The 22,297-nt window shown below is 47.4% G+C and overlaps 1 protein-coding gene across 1 annotated transcript in view; it reads left to right on the top strand.

Annotated features, from left to right (window-relative positions):
* Positions 1-22,297, top strand: part of KCNH4 (potassium voltage-gated channel subfamily H member 4) — a 252,586-nt gene that overhangs the window by 188,833 nt on the left and 41,456 nt on the right. The window contains exons 5-7 of the mRNA XM_073683560.1: positions 8,782-9,025; positions 21,137-21,294; positions 22,034-22,241. Of these exons, the coding sequence (XP_073539661.1) occupies positions 8,782-9,025; positions 21,137-21,294; positions 22,034-22,241 (610 nt within the window). The remainder of the gene's footprint in view (positions 1-8,781; positions 9,026-21,136; positions 21,295-22,033; positions 22,242-22,297) is intronic.

Here is a 22,297-nt window from a genome sequence, read left to right as displayed (position 1 = left end):
GAAGGTCCTCAACCCTGACGATCCACTGCGGAGCCGCGGCCTACGGAAGAGGATCATCGCAAGGTAGGCCACGGTCCACTAGGGGGGAGAAGGATGTCGGATACGGAGGAGAGCTTCACCGCTTCAACCCCCGCCAGCGCCACCGCCGTTGCGGTCATGCCTTTCACCATGCCCTATATCCCGGGGGCAGCCTGGCTACCCCAGTACTCAGGGGAGTCACATACCCTGCATGACTTTAGAGAAAAGTTGGATAGCCTCTTCCAGGTGTATCCCCTCACAGAGGAGCAAAAAGTGAGCATCCTGGTGGCCCAATTAACCGGGGCAGCCCAAAGGGAGGTAAAGTCCTGGCCACCTGGGAGGAGGACTGTCGCAGAGATACTAACCCGGCTGAGGGACACCTTTGATACCCGCACCTCAGCCGAGATCAAGCTTAGATTCTACGGGTGCAAACAGCGGGCACATGAGAGTATAAAGGACTATGCCCTGAACCTACAAGAGGCCCTGAGAGCCATTAAGCAGACCGACCCTGACGGCGTGGGAGACGAGGACAGGCTGTTGACTGAACAATTTATAGAGGGTTTATATTGCAATGCCCACCGAACCCAGTTGCGGGCAATGGCCTTACAGGACCCTCATCTGGGATTTGCACAGTTCAAGGACAGAGCCATCCGGGTGCTCCGAGAACCAGCACCAGGTGGCGTTGTGACCCACAGACGCCCCACTACCACTTACCACCAGGAGGCGGCGCCCTTGTCGGCAGGGCCTGTGGGAGCTGATGCGCAGGCTTTGAACAATGACCCGGCTCCAGACCTGCACCATCAGGTCCAAGAGCTAGCTAAAAGCGTTGCTGCGCTAACCCGAACTGTGCAGTCTTTACAGGTTTCCACTCCAGGGAAGATCCAGCTGGCATCCGGACCGGAGGACATCCCGTGGCGTCGACCAAGGAGGACCCCACCGGCCAGAGGAAGACCCAGCGACCGATACAACGAGGACTGACGACCCATCTGCCGCCGCTGCAATCAACCCGGACATATGGCAAGGTACTGTCCTTTAAACTGGCACAACCTGGGGTAGAGGGCCAACCCCCAGGAAAAAGATAATCAGGCCCATCGAACTGGCGCGACAGATATGTGGGAGGACGTCCAGTCTTGCCTGTGGTACTGGATGGCATCCCTATGAGTGCCCTATTGGACACCGGGTCACAGGTCACCACTATCCCGTACGTGCTCTTCAAGCAGTACTGGAATGACTCGGATATCACCCGCTACCCTGACGACGACTTGAGTATCATCGCCAGCAATGGTCAGCCCGTGCCACAGATTGGATTTAAAGAGGTGACCATTAAAATCGGTAGAGTCGAACTGGCAGCACAGGGACTGATCATTGTAGACATTGACAAACACGAGAGTCACCCAAAGATAACTCTAGGAACTAATGTAATTGAAAATTGTCTTGCAGAGGTGATTTTCCTTTTACAACAGGTTGCCAAGAACGCCAGCTCCGGCCAGCAGCGAGTGCTCCAGAAAGAAATCCGGGCACTGATGCGACGGCAACAGATAGAACTCTCCGGTGGTGAGATTGGTAGCGTAAGAATGTGTGACCCTTTCCCTATTGCCATGCCCCCAAAAAGTGAAATGATGATTTGGTGTCGGGCAGCTATTGGTCTGAGAGGTAGAGATTACCAGGCAATGGTAGAACCAGTTTACTCAGACAGTAGGCCCACCATTTTGACAGCACGGGGGGTGGTCAATGTACGCCATGGGAGGGTGCCCGTTCGCATAATAAATATCGGGAAGAGGGAAGTGTACCTGCCCCGGTATGCCACGCTAGCCAAATTGTATACCATCAATCAAAATTCCATACAGTCCGTAGAACCCTTGCCTCCATCTTCCCCGGAGGAAGGTAACGGCTCTAAGGAAACAATGGAGGACTGGTGTCAGCAACTACATTTGGGTACTGACTCCACTCCCTCACACCAGAAACAGGGAGTCTATCGGGTGGTTCAAGAGTACGAGAGAGTGTTTAGTAAACACCCGTTAGACTTCGGGCGAGTCAAAGGGGTGGAACACCACATCCCCACGGGAGACCATCTTCCCATAAAAGAGAGGTATCGACCCGTACCCCCTGCACACTACCAACACGCCAAGGGGATGCTTAGGGACATGAAGGAGGCTGGGGTGATCAGGGATAGCTGTAGCCCCTGGGCAGCTCCACTAGTCTTAGTCAAAAAGAAAGACAACACCATGAGGATGTGTGTAGATTACCGGAAAATTAACCGTATCACACACAAGGATGCGTACCCCTTACCAAGGATAGAGGAGTCTTTGGCTGCTTTAAGATCTGCTAACTTCTTCTCTACCTTGGATCTCACTAGCGGGTACTGGCAGGTTTCTGTAGCAGAGGCGGACCGGGAGAAGACCGCATTCACCACCCCGATGGGACTTAGCGAGTTTACCTGTATGCCGTTCGGACTCTGCAACGCACCGGGAACCTTCCAACGATTAATGGAGTGCTGTCTGGGCCACAGAAACTTCGAGACGGTCCTGTTGTACCTGGACGATGTCATCGTATATTCCAAGACTTATGAGGACCACCTGAAACACCTGGCGGAAGTGTTCGAAGCTCTGGCAAGCTACGGCTTAAAGGTAAAACCCTCCAAGTGTCACCTCTTGAAACCAAAGGTGCAGTACCTGGGACACGTGGTGAGCGCTGACGGAGTGGCTCCCGACCCTGAGAAGATCACCGCAATTAAGGAATGGCCAAGTCCCTCCAGTGTAAAGGAAGTGCGGCAGTTCCTCGGGTTGGTAGGCTATTACCGCAGATTCATCCCCGGTTTCACCAAAAAGGCAGCTCCTATGCAGGACCTCCTGATAGGCCAGTCCCGGAAGGCCAAGAACCAGAAGCCGCCCTTCAAATGGGAGAAGTTAGAAGAAGAGTCCTTCCGCCAGCTGAAGATGGCCCTCACGGGGGATGAAATCCTGGCGTACCCTGATTACAGCCAGCCCTTTATCCTCTACACCGACGCAAGTAACATCGGGCTAGGAGCCGTACTGTCCCAGGTCCAGCAGGGGAAAGAACGAGTAATCGCTTACGCTAGCCGAAAACTGCGACCCACCGAAAGAAACCCTGAGAATTACAGCTCATTTAAGCTAGAGTTCCTGGCAGTGGTGTGGGCAGTCACCGAACGCTTTAAGCACTACCTTGCTTCTTCCCGGTTCACCGTGTACACGGATAACAACCCGTTGACACACCTGGACACGGCAAGACTCGGTGCCCTAGAGCAGAGATGGATGGCCCGTCTGTCCAACTACGAGTTCACAATCAAATACCGGGCAGGACGCTCCAATACCAACGCGGACGCCCTGTCCAGGATGCCAAACCTACCGGACGTAGGAGAAGATCCAGAGGGACTGGAAGAAGTTGAACTCCCCGCGTTCCACCGTCATGGGACTATCCAGTATTCCCATCGGGTAAGGAGTAAGCAAGCCGCTACGTTTAACCCCTTGCCTCACTACAACTGGGAGGAAACGCAAGACAGTGACCCTGCCGTCCGGCTGGTAAAGGAGATGCTGACTCGGCCAGAGGCTCGCCTTGACCCAGACGCTCCGGAGGAAGCCAAGCAACTGTGGGCTGAGAAGAGTCGACTGTTCCTTTACAAGGGGAAGTTGTGCCGCAGAATGGTTAACTCCCGGACGCATGAACTAATCTGGCAAGTAGTGGTGCCACGGAGAGACGCAGCCATGGTGATGGAGGCATACCACGACTGGGCTGGACACTTCGGATGGAAGAAGCTGGAGTTCCTGCTGCGTGGGCGGTTCCACTGGGTAGGCATGAGGGGAACCATCGAGAGGTGGTGCAGAGACTGTGGCCCGTGCAACCTAAGAAGGAAGGACCGTGCCAGCCAGAAGACTCCCCTGCAGTCCATCGTCACCCGGCAGCCGTTGGAACTGGTAGCCTTGGATCATGTAAAACTGACCCCACGCAGAAGTGGCTACGTCTACGCGTTAACCATTGTGGATCATTACTCCCGGTTCTTGGTTGTCGTCCCCGTTAAGGACTTAACGGCTCAAACAGCAGCTAGAGCCTTCCAGCAGCACTTCTGCCGTCCACACGTGTACCCGGACCAAGTGCTGACGGACCAGGGACCTGCCTTTGAAGCGGAGGTCTTCCAGGAATTCTGCAATCTGTATGGCTGCCGGAAGATAAGGACGACACCCTATCATCCGCAAACTAATGGACTTTGTGAGAAAATGAACCAGGTGGTAATGGATCTCCTGAAAACGTTGCCCCTGGAAGAACGCAGTCTGTGGCCTGAGAAGCTGCCCGATCTGGTGGACCTATACAACCACATCCCGGTAGGTTCCACCAACTGTACCCCGGCTTACCTAATGAGGGCGAGACCTGGTAAGTTACCTGTTGACCTGGAAATGGGAGTCCTGACACCCGAGGACACTTCACCAGAAGCAGACTGGGACACAGAGAGGCAGCAGCAGTACCGGAAAGTACAGGAGAGCGTGGAGCGAAGTCTCTGTCAGGCTAGGGAAAGACAAGAGAAAACTTACAACCAGTATGCTCCCGCTGTTCCCCTGGTACCCGGAGAGCAGGTCTTGAAGAGGAAAAGGACCCGTACACCGTACTGCCCTCAAGCCACGAGAACCCGAAAGTCTGTACCATCAGTAAAGACGGAGGGGAGACCATAGCCATTGTATCCCGGGATCACCTGAAGAAGTGTCCTGAACAGCTACGGAACTCTGAAGAGGAACAAGAAGACCATCGACCCGTAGAGGAAAGGGAGGATATGGTTAGTACTGTGCTCGGAGACTTCCCTCGGTCCTGGACTCAAGTCAATGGTGCAGTTGTGGTACCCGTCCTCACGTTCCTCCAACCAGCATCCCAAGTGCCTACGGAGCAACAGGTAGAGCTGGAAGAGCAGCCGGTCCAGGAGGCAGAAGACTCCACACAAGCAGAACAGGAGGATCAACCCTCTGCTTATAGTGAGCCTGCCGTACCCCTAGTGAGCCAAAGAGCCGGTAGACAGCTGCCCAGTTTACCCTTGACAGCTCCTACACCCTGTAGTTCAGGGCTAGACAGTCAGCTCCGTAGGTCCACTAGGGCCACTAGAGGCCAGTTACCCGCACGTTGGAGGATTTGAAGTGTATAAATTGTTTTATTTGTGGTTACCTGTTTTTCTTGTTGCTTGTGTATAATTATGTGTTTCTAGTTATTTATAGGAGTCCTTGGTGGATTTACCGGGAATCCTTGTACATAGTTGGAGCGTAACCTAGGAATGGACTAAAGACTGTTAAGGACTCGGGGCAGGACAGACCCCTACCTGGTTACGTCTCCCTGTTTTGGTGAAATGGACACCTTGCTTTTCTTCAAAGACTGCACCCGGTTGCGGACACGCCGTAACCATCTTTATGTGTTTTTCTTATTGTATTATTATTGTTTATACCTTGTTATGTTTTTCTAAAAATATGTTTAGTCCCGGAGTACTAAATTTCACTAGGGGGGAATGTGGCACCCCAGGGGTCTGGTTTCCACAGTAACGGCAATGTTATGTCTGAGAGCAGGTGGGAGGTCTCTTGGTCAGGGATCCTGTGCATGCCACACCTCCTGCCCAGTCCTGGGAGGGGAAGAACTTCCCCTATATAAACCTAGGGCTGAGGCAGGGTTAGTGAGTAGAGAAGAAGTAGAGACAGAGAAGAGAAGCAGCATAGGAAGAAACAACAGGAGCTCTGTGGGAGCAGTACTACAAAGAGTCAGGGGCTGGCAGCTGCAGAGCTCGCCCTGACTGAGAAACTATCACCAGACCCGGAGTCCGAGGCTGTGGGGACTAACTCCTATCCAGCAGCAGAAACCGACCGGCAGGGGATTTCAGGTCCTCTGGCCAAGAAACCCGAAGGCACGGTTGCACGCGTGGGACCAGCACCGCCGTCGTGGAGCGGAAGCTACTAGAAGGCCCCGAGTCACCGGCCATACGGGTGAGCACCACACGGTACACTCAGGAACGTGGGCTACTTATACCCGCCTCTAGCAAGGTAGCCAGAAGAGTACAGTTAGTTTGGGAGGCCTACAACTCCGCCTGGCTAGGGGAGATCCCATCTGCTCAAGGACTGACCAGGCCCCAATCGCTAGCCAGTACTCCGGGAGGGTCTATCTTTGTCACCAGTAAAGACCCTGAACTACACCGTACCGTCTCCGAGTGGTTCCTGCTACCCCCATCATCCACGTCGGCTGCCCTGAGGCCATACCCCTCCCGTTGGGGGTGATACTATCACGCTGCACAATCCTACCACCGGCCTCAGCGGTCTGCCCTGCAGCGGCAGCTCCTTCGCTGCATTCAACGGGTGGCGTAGTCGTACAACATCTACCACTAATACAGCGCCACTTAGTCTGACTCCCTGGGCACGGACCGGGTCACCGCCACGAGACTACAACCCTCAACAGATCCGGCTCCGGGTAAGCTCCCGCGTGCGCAACGCTGCGCGACACAGGCCCAGGGGTGCGTCACATGCGAGGATACTTAAACGAAGAATCATCAAGGAGCAGAGGCTGCGGTCAATGCCACAGCCCCTGCCCCCTCCCTGAAATGAAGCGTCATCAGTGACGCTCATTACAGGGACTAGTCTAGTCCCTGCTGCTGTGCACTGTGCGATGTGCACAATGACTGTGCGCTCTCTGTAGCTGGCTCAGATTAGCAGTTATGAGTCTCCAACAGAGAACGGTGTCAAAATGCTCAGTGTGAAGAGGCCACCACCGCCCCCGCAAGTGATGCCATTGTTCTTTGCAGGCTGAGAGTATTCTGACAACACACTCTGCTGCCAGCTGGTTGCTGCTGATCTGAGCCGTCAAGAGAGTGCGCTGTCATTGTGCACATCACACAGTGCACAGCGCGCATCACTGATGACACTTAATTTCAGGGAGGGGGCAAGAGCTCTGCAGTGAATGCAGCCTCTGCCCCCTGATGACACTTTGTTGAGTATCCCAGCATGCATTGGGATTCTCAAACAAAGCATCATCAAAAAGGAAATTGTAAAAAAAAAGCAGTTAGATAGCGTAGTTAGGGAAGAATAGGGAATTTTAATGTAAGTATACTATAAAATAGTTTAAATTATGGCACTAAATAGGAATTTAGGAGGAAAATGACTTTAACCTTCAGCCCAGCCGTTTAACTTAAATTTGGCACCAGTAATTGGATCTGATCGGTGTTAGATCAAACTTTATGAATAATAATCAGTTCTAGAAAAAACATATTAGGTTTTATTATTTTAAAGGCTTTTTACCCTTTGCAGAACTGAGTGCATGGAGAATAAACAAGAGCTAATGGAGCCCTACCTACACTTTTTGTGCCACCATATGGAGCTTCTGTAGCAATGATTCTAGTAGGGAAAACCTTCATAGCCCCAAACACTTCTATGGGAGCTATGTTCTTGTGTACAAGTCACCTTAGCCCTGTGTGATGGAACTCCACTAGATTTTCTTGATCCCAGGAACAAATCTTTTGTAAATCCATGGGTGAATTTATATTCCAAGATCAACGTGAATAAGTCCTCCTAGGAATGCTCATTTCACGATAATCGTGCAGTCTAAACAGGCCACCAATCACCCATGAACTAGCAAAACACTCGTTCGTTGGGTAGAATGATCTTTTGAGCTGCACAAAAGATCATCGTTCTCGGCAGCACATTGCCCCATATAAACAAAACTTGTGCTGTCAAGAAAATTAGAAAAATGGCAGCCTATGAGCATTGAATGATTTACAGTTCACCAAGAAAAAAAGTTGTGGAATTATGGAAATCACAGGATGGACAGACATGTTCATGATATGGAAATGATGAAAAAATGGTAAAAACATTTTCAAAACGTCTTGATTTAATCAGTATTGAGAATGAAGGCCAACTGCAGAAATCCACTTACTTATAAAGATGCATTGATGAGGGAAAGTCACTTTGGTCTAACTCTCGGATTATAGGGTGGCATAATGTAGGTAGCTGGACTGCTCTAGTCTTCATTCCAGGTACACTAACAGCTCACCGTTATATTAATTTGGTCATGGAACCAGTGATACGGCCATTTCTCCAAAGTTTTACAACATGACAACGCCAGACCGCATGTTGCTTTTGCTACCGTGAGCCCTCTGTGTGATCTAAACATACTATCATGACCTGTGGGGTCTCCAGGCTTGTCTCCCATCGAGAACATCTGGGACGTCATTAGCATTGGTCAGCAATTACACAGGGAACTGCCAGCAGTGGATCTTGATGATTTGCTTGCCCAAGTGCATTTAGCATCGCAGAACATTCCTCAGACATCTAACAATAACCTCATTGATAGCAACCAAGGCGTGTGTGTGTGTTTGTACAAGTGGCACTCATATTTGATATTGAATAAATCAAGATGTTTTGAAAATTTGGTTTGAATTTTTTCATTATTTGTATATTATTAACATAACTATTCATCCTGTGATTTCCATAATTCTACGACTTTTACTTCTTGGTGTTGCAGTTGCAATGTTGAAGAGTGTATTACATCATTCAGTGAACGTTGTTAAGGCTTTTAAACGGCCACCGATCAGCAAACAACTAGGTTGATTAGTACAGTAGAGCGCCGCCGGTCGGTTCGTGTAAATCTCCTATGACTTGCACTCATAAATGTTTTCATAGACTGATTTCATAATGAACTAAGATGACTTCCATATTGACACCCATAATTATCTGACAGCTGTTGTAACCTGATTTTTACCTATTCAGTTACTCTCTCTCTTTCTTCTGTTCCCAGAACTTCTTAGATAACAAGCCTTCCCTCCCCGAATACAAAGTAGCATCTGTCCAGAAGCCTCGCTTCATCCTTCTTCATTACAGCATCTTCAAAGCCCTCTGGGACTGGCTTATCCTTTTAGCCACCTTTTACGTGGCTGTCACCGTCCCTTACAATGTCTGCTTCACAGGCCACGATGACAGTGTGTCTGCAGCTCGGAGCACCATTGTCAGTGACATTGCTGTGGAAATGTTATTTATTTTAGGTAAGTGAATGGGACCACACAGGCGTCCTGCCAGGCATACCTGAGTAGAGGGTGAATATATATGTATGGGCACACAACTGCCACAATATAAAATAACCCTACAAAAGAGGTCAGAAAGGAGCTTCTAATGAAGTGTTGCAACGTATGTGTTATACCATTTAAATAGACCAAGGTCACTTACATGGGGCATAGAACAAATGCCTTTATTTGTAGTCCATGGCGTTAATAGCCAATTTGCCATGATGTCTTGGTAGCAGCGATGATGGGCACTTTTTTCTATAAGAGACTAGGACTTTGCAGGAGACGGGCAGTAAATGTGCATGGAACGTCACACCCAACTACTGAGATACTAAAGCAATGAAGCCTGGGTGCTACAGTCTGTATAAAGGATATGGACACCTTTGGGGGCATTTTTTTTACTTAAAAACATGCATTTTGGGCTAAAATCATTTGTTGAAATTGGGTTTAATTAAAAATGCTGTCTGTTTGTTACACTGTCTATTTTTGGCTGCAGAAAGAGTTATCAAAGAATTCATCAGTGAGCTTGTTCTGATGGGGCAGTTAATTAGCCTATGTTCTTATTTGCACTCAGATATAACGTTTATCTGTTACTAGTGATGAGCGAGCATACTCGCAAGTACTTGGTACACACCCGAGCATCTCAGTACTCGAGATGCTTGGAGCTCGCCGAGTACTTGCGGGATACTCAGGTGGATGCTCGGGTCCCCTCCCTGCATGTTTGGCGCCAATCAACATGCAGGGATTGCCTGCCACTCATTATAATGCCGCAGCCATGGTGGTTGTGGCATTACAGTGATTGACTGGCCGCACAGCGTCATCAGATCTATATCAGACCTGGCGCCGCTATGCTCGTCACAGTCTACCCCGGAATCATTCAGTGTAGGGAGAGGTGCTGCTGAGCTAGGGAGAGATTTGGTTATGTATTAGGTAGTGTAGGGAGAAAACAAGTACATTACACATATCCATCTCAACAAACCGTCCTTCTGAGGACTAATCCATCTGCAGAGATATCAGGCAGGCAGTATATATAGCAGACTGCAGCTCATATAGCACAAGAGGTTCCATTCCAGTTCTGCCTTCTGCTGCTGTTAGATATTTCTAGACAAAGGCCCTCTTTTCAAGGGCCAGGAATAATTTTTTGGGGATCTTAATCCTCATTATTTGCTTAAAACGCAATCCAGAGAACACCGTTTTTCTGCGCCATTTGCTTGTTGGCACTGCAGAATACGGCCAGGTCCTTTCCATATTACAGCGCTAAAATCCAGCTATTTAAAACTGTGGTTTGTCCGTCACAGGGATCACATATAATTGCGCTGAAAATACTGCCATTTTTGGCCTCCATTCAAATTTTTTTTCAGTGCGTCAGCGAAGTTTTTGACACCAGTTTGCTGTTCAAAATAGTTACCTACAGGCCAGGTATTTAAAACTGTGGTTTCTCCATCACACGGATTACATATAACTTCGCTCCAAATTCAGCCATTTGTAGCGAGCGTGGAAGATATTGTCCTCCATTTAAAATGGGCAAGGCACGTGGCAAGGGACAGGGAACTGGACGTGATGGTGCATGCCGAGGCCAAGGCCGTGGGCAAGCTGAAATTGTGCCACAACAAACACCCACATCTTCTTGCCCGACCGTCCTGTCCCAATTGCTAGGGGACCGCAGCACACCACTATTGAACCCAGAACAGTGTCAAAAGGTTCTTGGTTGGATAGCAGATAATGCTTCCAGTCACTTAGCCACCACCACCACCACCCTGTCTTCCACACGGTCAAGTCTCAGTAGTCGTGAGTCTGGACCGCATATTCCTCACCCTGATCCTCCTTCCTCCCATTATGCCGAGTGCCTGGAGACAAATGATCCCACACTTGGACACTCTGAAGAGCTGTCCACTTTTCCATTTATAGATTTGGGCCTCTCGCCCGGTCCACTTGAAGCCGGGCAAGAGGAGATCGCATGTAGCGATGCCCAAATATTTGAGCAGCCACAGTCACACGAAGGAGACTGTGGGAAAGTGTCACAAGAGGTGGACGATGATGAGACACAATTGCCAGAAAGTCAGGAGGAGGACCAGGGTGCGGAAGTGGAAGACGAGGTGGTGGATGATATAGTAACTGACCCAACCTTGCAGGAGGACATGCAGAGCAAGGACAGGAGCACACAGCGGGAAGGAGGCAGAGCACCCCAACAGGCAGGAAGAAGCAGTGTGGTGGCCGCAGACACGAGGCAGGCAACTGTTTCCCGTAACACCAACATGAAGGAAGTTGCCAGTACAACTGTTACGTCTTCCCGAGTCTGGTTGGTTTTTAAACACTCTTCCAATAACCCCAAAAAGGCCATTTGCACCACCTGCCAGGCCAGCATCAGCAGGGGTGGCAAAAACTAGCAGCCTGACCACGACTAGAATGATCAGGCACATGGCAGCAAAGCACCCGACTTTGTGGGCCGAATCCCAGGGTCCAGGAACAGGATCTGCGGGTGGCACCATTGCTTCTTCTGCTGTTGTGCATGCATGCCAATCCCCTGTCCATGGTGCATGCGAAGATGCCTCCTTCCCTGCACCTGTCATTGCACACTTTCAAGTAGCAACATCAGGAAGCACGTCCATGTCCTTGTCCCAGCGCAGCGTTCAGTTGTCCATACCGCAGTCCTTGGAATGCAAGTGCAAATACGCAGCCAACGCCCCACCGGCCACACTATTAAATTCTCACATTTCATGACTTCTTGCGCTCGAAATGTTGCCTTTTAGGCTCGTGGAGACGGAAGCATTAAGCAACCTGATGGCGGCGGCCGTCCCTCGGTACTCGGTCCTCAGCCGCTGCTATTTCTCCCAATGTGCCGTCCCGCATTACACAAGCACGTGTCCCAAAACATTAGCCGTGCCCTCAATGGCGCAGTTACCGGGAAAGTCCACCTAACCACACACTGGGTTAACATAGTGGAAGCCGGGACCCAGTAGGACCTTGGGACGGAACACGTCCTCCCGACGCCAAGGATTGCGTGCCCTAGGTCAATCAGGGTTGCCCCCACGGTCTACAGCTACTGCACCTCATCCTCCTCTTCCTCTTCAGCCTCCATCTACAAAATGACCACATCAGTCACAAGCTGGAAGCACTGCCTCGGCCAAGCAGCAACAGGCTTTGCTGAAGCTAATATGCTTAGGTGACAAACCACACAATACTGAAGAGTTGTGGACAGCTCTGAAAGAGCAGGCAGATCTGTGGCTCACATCGCTGAACCTACAGCCAGGCATGGTCGTGTGTGACAATGGCCGGAACCTGCTGGCAGCTCTGAGGCGAGGCGAGCTCACACACGTACCATGCCTGGCCCATGTGCTTAACCTCGTGGTTCAGAGGTTTCTCAAATCCTACCCAGAGCTGCCGGATCTGCTTGTTAAAGTACGCCGCCTGTGTGTCCATTTTAGAAAGTCAGCTACAGCTTCCTTCCTTCCCTTGCCGTGTTTCAGCAGCGTTTGCAGCTTCCGGCTCACAGACTGGTGTGTGATGTCCCCACGCGCTGGAACTCTACACTGCAGATGTTGTGAAGGATTTGTGAGCAGAAGAAGGCAGTTGTTGAGTACCAGCATCAACAAGGCTGTGGGTATTCAGTTCAGACTCCACACATAAGACCTCAGGAGTGGACATGGATGTCAGACATATGTACCATCCTCCAAAACTTTGAGGACTCCACCAAGATGGTGAGCGGCGATGACGCCATAATTAGCGTCACCATCCCGCTTCTCTGTCTTCTGAAATGCTCTCTGCTCACAATCAAAGAGGATGCATTGCAGGCGGAGCACGATGAGATGGAGCAAGGAACCATACAGGGTGATTACACACAGCCCAGCCTCATCTCATCCCAATTTGGATTGGGTGACAATGAAGAAGAGGAGGAGGAGGAAGAACAGGAGCTAGTTTCATGCGCTATAGACGGTACTACCTGAACAGCTGTCATACCGTTTGTTCAGCATGGATGGCCAGAGGACAGAGAGGAGGAGAGCATGGTCAGTCATCCTCTTGGTGAGGACACGGAAGTCTTGCCTGTTAGTAGTCTGGCACGCATGGCTGAGTTTGTTACACTGCCTTTCCCATGATCCTCGCGTTCCCAAAATTTTGTGTGACAGTCATTACTGGTTGGTGACACTTCTAGACCCACGCTACAAGGAGAACTTTATATCTCTTATTCCTAAGGCGGACAGGTCTACAGAAATGGGGCAGTACCAGAAGGCCCTTGTTGCGGAACTATTAAAAAAATTCCCATCTGAAAACGCTGGCGGCAGAGGTCACAGTTCGTTGGACAACCAAGGAGTACATGTGAGAGAGACACAACTTCAATCCAGCTGAGGCAGGGGAACACTGTCAAAGTTCTGGGAGAATTTTCTCAGCCCCTCCCATCGGGGTACTCTCACAAGGAGTGCAAAGTTTGGGAAGATGCTGAGGGAGTACCTTGCCGACCGTGCCAACGTCCTCCGTGATTCCTCTGTGCCTTATAATTATTGGGTATCCAAGCTGGATACGTGGAATGAACTGGCTCTCTATACCTTGGAGATCCTGGCCTGCCCTGCCGCCAGCGTTTTATCAGAGCGGGTTTTTAGTGCCGCTGGTGGAATTATAACTGATAAGCGCATCCGCTTGTCAACTGAAAATGCTGACAGGCTGACTCTTTTATAAAAATGAACAAGGGCTGGATTGGGCTAGACTTCTCAACACTACCGAATGATAGCAGCGTAACATAAACTCAAATCCAGTGTCTTTTTTTGGGAAGTGTATTCCCATGCACCTCCTCACACCCACACATGGATATACGCTTCCTGATTTTGGCTATTTGCTCTTGTCCTCCTCCTTCTCCTCATCCTCATCATCCACCACCATATCAACAGGGTGAACGTGGTCCGTGATGCAACACCAACATCATTTTTTTAAAGGGTGTTTATGATGCCCGTAAAAATTTTTTTTTATACAGTATGTTCATGTATACCCCCCAGGGGTAAATGTTTGTCAGCCCATACACTTAGTGCATGGGCATTACAAGTATAGGAGGCCCGATCCTTTCTAATGGGAACATTTTTTTATGAGGCACTCCTCCACATCTCTTCCAAGCGGCATTAGAGTGCCTCCCAATTTTTGGCAGCCCTTGCATTCACTGCATAGGCAAACATAATGGGAGACCCACTTCCTAATAATAAGGAACATTTTTTTCAGGAGGCCCTCCTCTACTTCTCTTCCAAGGGGCATTGGAGTGCCGCCAAATTTTGGCAACCCTTGCATTTACTGCATAGGCAAACACAATGGGAGACCCACTTCCTAATAATGGGAACATTATTTTCAGGAGGCCCTCCTCTAAGTCTCTTCAAAGGGGTATTGGGCTGCATCAACATTTTCAAAGTGGTATTGGGGTGCGTCCAAATTTTGGGCAGCCCTGCCACTCACTCTTTAGTAATGGGAACAATAAAACATAGCCGGCTGATGGCTCTCTAAGAATAGTGAGGGCCGACTGCTGGCCTTTTAAGAATAGCAAAGGCCGCCTGATGGCCCTATAAAAATAGGATTTGTGACTTTCAGAGTCCCTCCTTCATAAATGAAACACGATGTGTCTGATTATATCTCACACACCACATGGCCAGATAAGGTTGTAAAATGTTAAAATGACATTTCCTGGTGAATGCATTTGTCACGGTTGAAAGCAATGCAAAAGTGAAAAAACGCATCAAAATCGCTAAGTTGTGGAGGAGCATTTTTGTTTTTGGTTATTTATTTTGCTTTATATACAAGTCATTACCCTGGAAAGGATGTTCCTTAACATATTTCCCAGGAAAATCCATTTTGGTTTAGTTTTTGTATGTTTTATTGTGAGTCCGTAAAAGTGGCGTAATACTCTCACAACGTTGTTGACAGAAGTGACATGGGAGTTAGAGATGCTTCCAGGGGTCTTCCCCATGCTGTCCCCATGTCAATTGAGCACTGTTCCCATCGATTTGGGCAATTTTTAGGCCCTCTGCAGACCACCAGGGGGAACTGCCTGAAAAAATGCTCGAGTTTCCCATAGACTTACATTGGGCTCATTGCTCGACCTTGAAATTTTCCGTTTTTGAATTTTCGTTTTTTGCTCCCCTTCTTCCCAGAGCCATAACTTTTTTATTTTTCCATCAATATGGCTATGTGAGAGTCTATTTTTTAGTGGGATGAGTTATACTTTTGAACGACACCATTGATTTTACCATATCATGTACTGGAAAACAGGAAAAAATTTCCAAGTGCGATGAAATTGCAAAAAAAGTGCAATTCCACAATTGTTCTTTTCTTACCATGTTCACTAAGTGCAATAACAGACCAGCTATTATAATTCCCCAGGTGATTACAAGTTCGCAGATACCAAACATGTATAGGTTCTTTTTTATTTAAGTGGTGAAAAAAAAATCAAAGGTTTGTAAAAAAAAAATTCCGACACTCGTAGCGTTTCCATTTTTCGGGATCTTGGGCCGGGTGAGGGCTTATTTTTTGTGTGCTGAGCTAATGTTTTTATTGACACCATTGTGAGGTAGATGTGATGTTTTGATTACTGTTACTGCATTTTATTGCAATGTTGCGGTGACCAAAAAAAAACGTAATTCTGGCATTTAAACTTTCTCACTATGCCATTTACCGATCGGATTAATTTACTTTATATTTTGATAGATCGGGAGATTCTGAACTTCTGAAATGTGTATTTTTATTCTTTTTTATTGTTTTACTTTGAATGGGGCAAAAGGAGGGTGATTTGAACTTTTATATTTTTTTTATATTTTTTTTATTTTTTAAAACATTTGTTTTTTTCCATTTTATTTGCTTCAATAGTCCCCTTAGGACACTTGAAGCTGCGATCGTACAATCGCTTGTGCTACACATAGCAGGGCTTCAGCCCTACTATGTGTAGCTGAAATAATCATCTCCTGTGAATGCCAGTCACGGGAGGAGATCTGCAATGACAAGCACCAGGGTCTTCCACAGACCCCCGGCTGTCATGCCAACCTTTATCTTATGACGCACTTCCGGCGTGCTCAAGTTAAATGCCGCATTAAATGGAGGGAGACGACCTTGGACGTACCTATACAGCCAAGGTCGTAAGGGGGTTAATGTCCAAATGGATCCGTTTCATAACTGATGCAAGGCGACCCCAAATAGGATTTAGGCTAGGACTACACAGCGACATATGTCACACAACAGTAATTTTCTGAAAACTCGCTCGACAAAACCATCTGCGCAACTATTTTAGAGCTGTGGTTGTTCTGTAAATAAAATCAGCCAAGTTCCAGATGAGTTGTGGGCTAGTCGAATGTAGTGTGGCACTTGTGCTGAAGCACTTGGCAAGTGTGTCATGTGCGACTTGTGACCAGTGAAAGAAAATCCAACACATTTGGAAATATTGGCGACTCTGTGTCGCAGTCACAATATGTGGCAGGTCATAAAATCGACACCATAGGAAATCATTACATCCAATGTTGCAATATGTCGCTGCGTTTTCAGTGTCACGAAACACGTCACCATGTAGCCATAGCCTAAAGGGGTCCCTTTTAGCACTTTTCCTACATTATTAAAGCTGACACATATCAGAACCCAGCCGACCCTATATTAATCAGTGGAGCCTCTCTGCTCCTGTTCCCATCACCTACGCAAAGGATCCATTGAGGACATTAAGGGCTCGCTCACATGAGTGTATAACTCGGATGAGTGCAATCCGATAAAAAAAGGGATTGCACTCGGACCAATGTTATTCAATGAGGCTGTGCAGACCTGCATATTTTTTCTCAGCTGTATTCGTCGTGAGAAAAAAAAATCGCAGAATGCTGCAATTTTACTCCGAAATTGGATGGGTGTGAGTGTGTCAGAGTGCAGCAGAGAGGTAATTGTGACCGAGCTTCTGTCCGGTTTCTCTCTGGCACTTTACTTACAAGGGGTGTCCTAGTCCCAGTAACTCCTTTATCTGTCTTTATCTGAGCTCTTCTGTCCTGATATATGACCTCAAACCACATCAGAGTTGCACTGAACTTTGTGGTCAGCTGAGAGGAGCTTAGAAATAGTCAGGTAGAAGAGTTACAAACTCTCCCATCAGAACAAGCTCACTGATGGATTCTCCGGTAACTCATTCTGCAGATGGTGTCCATATCTTTTAAATACCTGACAGACTACATATGCCCCTATCGTAGTCCACTAATCTCTACCATTAGGATGACTAGTGAAGGTTCTTCTGGGAGGCCTTATGAAGGTCTAATTCCTTAGCCATGAGCACAGACAGTCCGCATAGTTATATATTACATTTCACTTACAAGGACAGGCATTCAAGATATGCTTTCTCATCTTCAAGTCATTGCAACGCTGAATCGCAAAGATTAGGGAGAATGTGGAAATAAATCTAATGAAGAACTAACTTATCTCAGACACAAATTAATTATCTTCTAATTATAAGGACATAGACAAGGACTAGACAATCCCATAGTCATTTATGTTCTGTAAAGCCATCAACCAATCTGTGGGTGTAATACTCATAAAAAAGTAATATCACGGATAGTTCATTACGCAACACTAGTTATGTCGTTTAACTAAAGTTTATCATACACATCAGATATATGTCTGCCAAGCTCTTGGTCTATGTCCGAACCCCGCATGCTTGACTATATAAGTATCCAAAAGTAGAGTTGTTACTAGGATTTTTCAATGAGGCCAAAGAATCAGTTACCACCCCCCTCTGTATCTAAATGCCATGGCCAAGAAAGAGTGATTTGTTGCGGCCACCCTGATACCCAGCCCATCGCTAAGGACTATGAACGCAGTGGCACTGGGCTAGCTCAACCCAGCTCAACCTCCAATCAAAGTTCTCCTTAGGCTCACATCTGCATGAAAAGAATCGCTCCGATGTTCATCCTGAAAAGTTGGGAGAGTGTCCGGCATATGCCACTCCGTATGTCATGCAAGTGTGCAATTTTTGTTCTTGCCTAGCATCCTTATGACATGCGTATGTGACTCGCCCCCTGGGCCGTGGGGCACGCGGAACCGGGCAATAGGGAGACGCTGGGAGTAGTAGTGGCGGCCCGTTCCCGCGGCTCGGGGTGGTCAGACCAATGGTAGTCTGCTACTGTACTTTAGATAATGTCCGACTACACCACCCGTGGATTGCGGTTATTAGGAACCGCCGCTGCATGCAGACCGCTGGGGCTTATGAGGTGTGCGGCCCCAGGGCAGTGTAGTGGATGGTGGGAGTGATGGTGGTGAGAGTCCCAGTACCGGTAGTGACGGAGGAGCGAAAAAGCACACAGACAACGTACTGCAGTCCAGGGTCTTTACTCACGGTTAATATCCAAGTCACTTCAGCTGGCAATGACTGCCCGAGCCGTGCTGCGTCCACCAGGTGTGGGGCTCGGTCAACTCCCAGGCGGTTCAGGAATATGGCACAGGACCCCCTTCTTTCCTTTCTCTGGCCTGCCTCACCAGTGACCCACTTTTGTCCAGCTGCCGCGGACCTGCGCAGGTAAACGTGGGCCCCGTTCCCCTCTGTCCTTTATGGTGCCTTCCTAGCAGGTTTAATGAGGTGTCGCACCAATAAATGATCATGACCTCCGGTCTTTGGCTGAGGGTTGTTTCTCCTCCACCAACTTGGGATCCGGTACCCTTAATCTGCCTGACCCTTCACCCTGTATTCTCGTGGGTTCTTAGGGTCCCTTCCACCTTCTTGTTCCTGAGCCCCTCTGTTCCTTCTCCTCCTGTTCCCACTTCTCCTCCTTCCTCGGCCTCTTCTCTAGGCCCACTTCTCCTTCTCCTCTCAGGCTCCGGCCTCTTCTCTAGGCCTGCCTCTGGAGCAGCACTCAGCCTGAGCTGCTGCTCCCTGTCAGCTCTCCTCTCAACTTCTCCTCACAGACTGAACCTAGATCTAAGATGGCTCCTTCCTTTTATACTTCCCTCTAGAAACATGAGCCCAGGTGACCAGCAACCAATGGGCTCCTACCTACGCTCAGGAACCAACCCCTATCTGCCCCTACAGCACTGGGTGTTCCACCCCCCTCCCCACTCCAGTCAGGGACATAGTCGGTCGTGCCTGTACTTCTGTCTAGTGGGAGCACCGTCGAGCTGTCCCCCGGAAATGGGGTGTGTGTGCTGTATGCAGCTAACTGAGCCCTGGTCCATACTCCATCCTTACCCGGGAATGGAATATCACACCTCTGGTTTGAGGTGCAATACCCCTGTAGCGGCCGAACCCTCGGGGCGCTACATATGCAATCCATATGCAATGCATTTTTAACATCAGCTTTTACATACAGTAATTCTCTATGTCATTTAAAACTAGTTTACAAAATTAAAACAGCAATCGTGTATGAAGATATAGATAGATAGATAGATAGATACTGTAGATAGATAGATAGATAGATAGATACTGTAGATAGATTGATTGATAGACAGAATAGATAGAATAGCTAGATGTCCTGTATATATACAGTATAAGGTCACAAGCCCTCTACATATATTAAACTTGCACCCTTTAGTGCCTTTCATGTGGCACTAAAGGGTGTTTAGACTTATTTAACCTATTAAATAAATAAAAGAAAATGACTTGGGGTGCCCCCAATTTTGGTAACCAGCAAAGGTAAAGCAGACAGCTGTGGACTTAAATTATCAGACTGAGAAGGTCCCTGGTTATTGGACCCTTCACAGCCTAAAAATACAAGCCCACAGCCACCCCAGAATTGGCAAATCACATTAGATGCGCCAGTTCTGGCGCTTTGCCCGGATCTTCCCGATTGTCCTGGTGCGGTGGCAATCAGGGTAATGGTAGTTGGGGTTGATGACAGCTGTGATTTGTCAAAAATCACAGCAACCATCAAGCCCTGGGGTTAGTAATAGAAAGGTGTCTATTAGACACCCCCATTATTAACCCAGCAGTCAAAAATAAAAACACACATACACAGAAAAAAATACTTTATTTGAATAAAAACTCACCCACACTATCCGTCGTTCACCAAGTTATTGAAAATTAAAAAATTCTCATGCAGGTCCACCTTTATCCACCGATGTAGTCCAGAAATGGATACCTGAAAAACATAAGAAGACAGAAATAGTTCACCAATTTATTAGAAAAAATGTTCCCACGAAGCTCCATCGTATCTGGCTCCGGCGACTGTGAATTGCAGTAAAGTGACTGCTATTCTCAGGCACCGGGCACTGACAACAGCGCTCATCAGCGTGATATGAAAATAAAAATTATCAAACATTTGTAATAAACATGTTTAACAAGACAAACACCTAATTGAAAAATAGATCATTGATGACAAAAATTCCTTCAAGCAAGTTTAAAATAATTTCATCCTACAGGTGATTATCAGCGGGTTTTGTCAGGTGATTGGCAGCCTGCTTACAATAATCGATTATTGGGAAACGGTTGTTCACGATTATCACGTTGTGTAAATGCACCTACAGTACAGACCAAAAGTTTGGACACACCTTCTCATTTAAAGATTTTTCTGTATTTTCATGACTATGAAAATTGTACATTCACACTGAAGGCATCAAAACTATGAATTAACACATGTGGAATTATATACTTAACAAAAAAGTGTGAAACAACTGAAAATATGTCTTATATTCTAGGTTCTTCAAAGTAGCCAACTTTTGCTTTGATGACTGCTTTGCACACTCAGTTGTTTCACACTTTTTTGTTAAGTATATAATTCCACATGTGTTAATTCATAGTTTTGATGCCTTCAGTGTGAATGTACAATTTTCATATAGTCATGAAAATGCAGAAAAATCTTTAAATGAGAAGGTGTGTCCAAATTTTTGGTCTGTACTGTACATGTATATCTACCATAATTTCTGTGCATGCTGCCTTGCCAACAATTCTGTGGTTCTCTGCGATATCCTGGTCACATATTGTATCTAACAATTCATGAAGGAGACATGATATGACGGGGACCCCCAACATCCCCCCCCAGTAGAAGCTGCTTGAATATCACTTACGATACTTGATTCCGCCACATTGTGTCTAATACATAATTATGTTATTTTCAGGATATTGATCAGTTAAAAAGCATTTGGTCCAAACTGTTCTGTTCAATCCTTCTCTCCCAGATATCATTTTAAATTTCCGGACAACTTACGTCAGTCAGTCTGGACAAGTTGTGTATGAGCCGCGTTCAATCTGTATCCACTACCTCGCCACATGGTTCTTTGTGGATCTCATTGCTGCTTTGCCCTTTGATCTTCTCTATGCATTCAATGTGACAGTGGTAAGAAAAAAATATCTCTTCATTGATTGCTTAAAGTATTTTATTCAGATGTCTTGGAGGTAGCTAAAACCTAAAAAGCTGTCGTTCTTCTGTAAACAGTTAGTCCCTCTTAGAGCATATGCACACTGTTGCCCCTCTTCATCAAAGCTTTTATGCCAGAAAACTGGCTTTGAAAGGTCCCAGAATTTTGAAATTTTGTGGGGTGATGGGGGCATAACGACCCACACTCGTCAAATTCATGAAGTACCATTGTGTACCTTACACCACAAATCTTACTCCAGTTCTATACTTGAGGTGAGGCACACGAAGAGGCATATGCCACTATGTGCCACGTCTGATCCATTAAGAAGAGTGTGTCTCTTAATGAATCACGAACCTCCATTCCACTCCACCATTCATTAAGACTGATGTGAAAAATGCCGGTCTTGATGAATCGGGGCCTGAGTCTTTTTTGCTGAGTTTTTAGAGCTGAAATTGAGAAGAAACTCAAACTTTTTGAGAAAAATCTGCTCCAAAACATTCAAAGCATCATCAATTCTTCTAGGTACACTTGCACAAAGTCAGGAACTTGTGGGATTTTGGGGGAATATAGTCAGGTGTATGAGTAACCAATTGTACCAAACAGGTGATAATGTTCATAATTTTCATAATCCTATATGAACAGATAAAATCAACCATGTAAAACTGAGATATTGACAGACCTGTGTCTAATACCTTTCTCCTTTTTATAAATTGGAAGACGTCTCTGGTCCATCTTTTGAAGACCATCCGGTTGCTGAGGCTCCTGAGGTTGTTGCAGAAGCTGGATCGATATTCTCAGTACAGTGCAATGGTTCTGACGCTTCTTATGTCCATGTTTGCCCTCCTGGCTCACTGGATGGCCTGTGTTTGGTACGTGATTGGCCGCAAAGAAATGGAGAACAATGACCCTGTCACTTGGGACATTGGTAAGAATAACAACTACTATAGATACCTAATGGTCAATTCCCATTGTAAATTGTGG

The sequence above is a fragment of the Phyllobates terribilis genome, unplaced genomic scaffold (assembly GCF_046119375.1).
Source record: "Phyllobates terribilis strain yellow unplaced genomic scaffold, ASM4611937v1 Scaffold_5__5_contigs__length_657084704, whole genome shotgun sequence".
Taxonomy (NCBI): Eukaryota; Metazoa; Chordata; class Amphibia; order Anura; family Dendrobatidae; genus Phyllobates; species Phyllobates terribilis.
The sequence above is the reverse complement of the archived record's forward strand: the minus strand, read 5'-3'. Positions and strand labels throughout refer to the sequence as shown.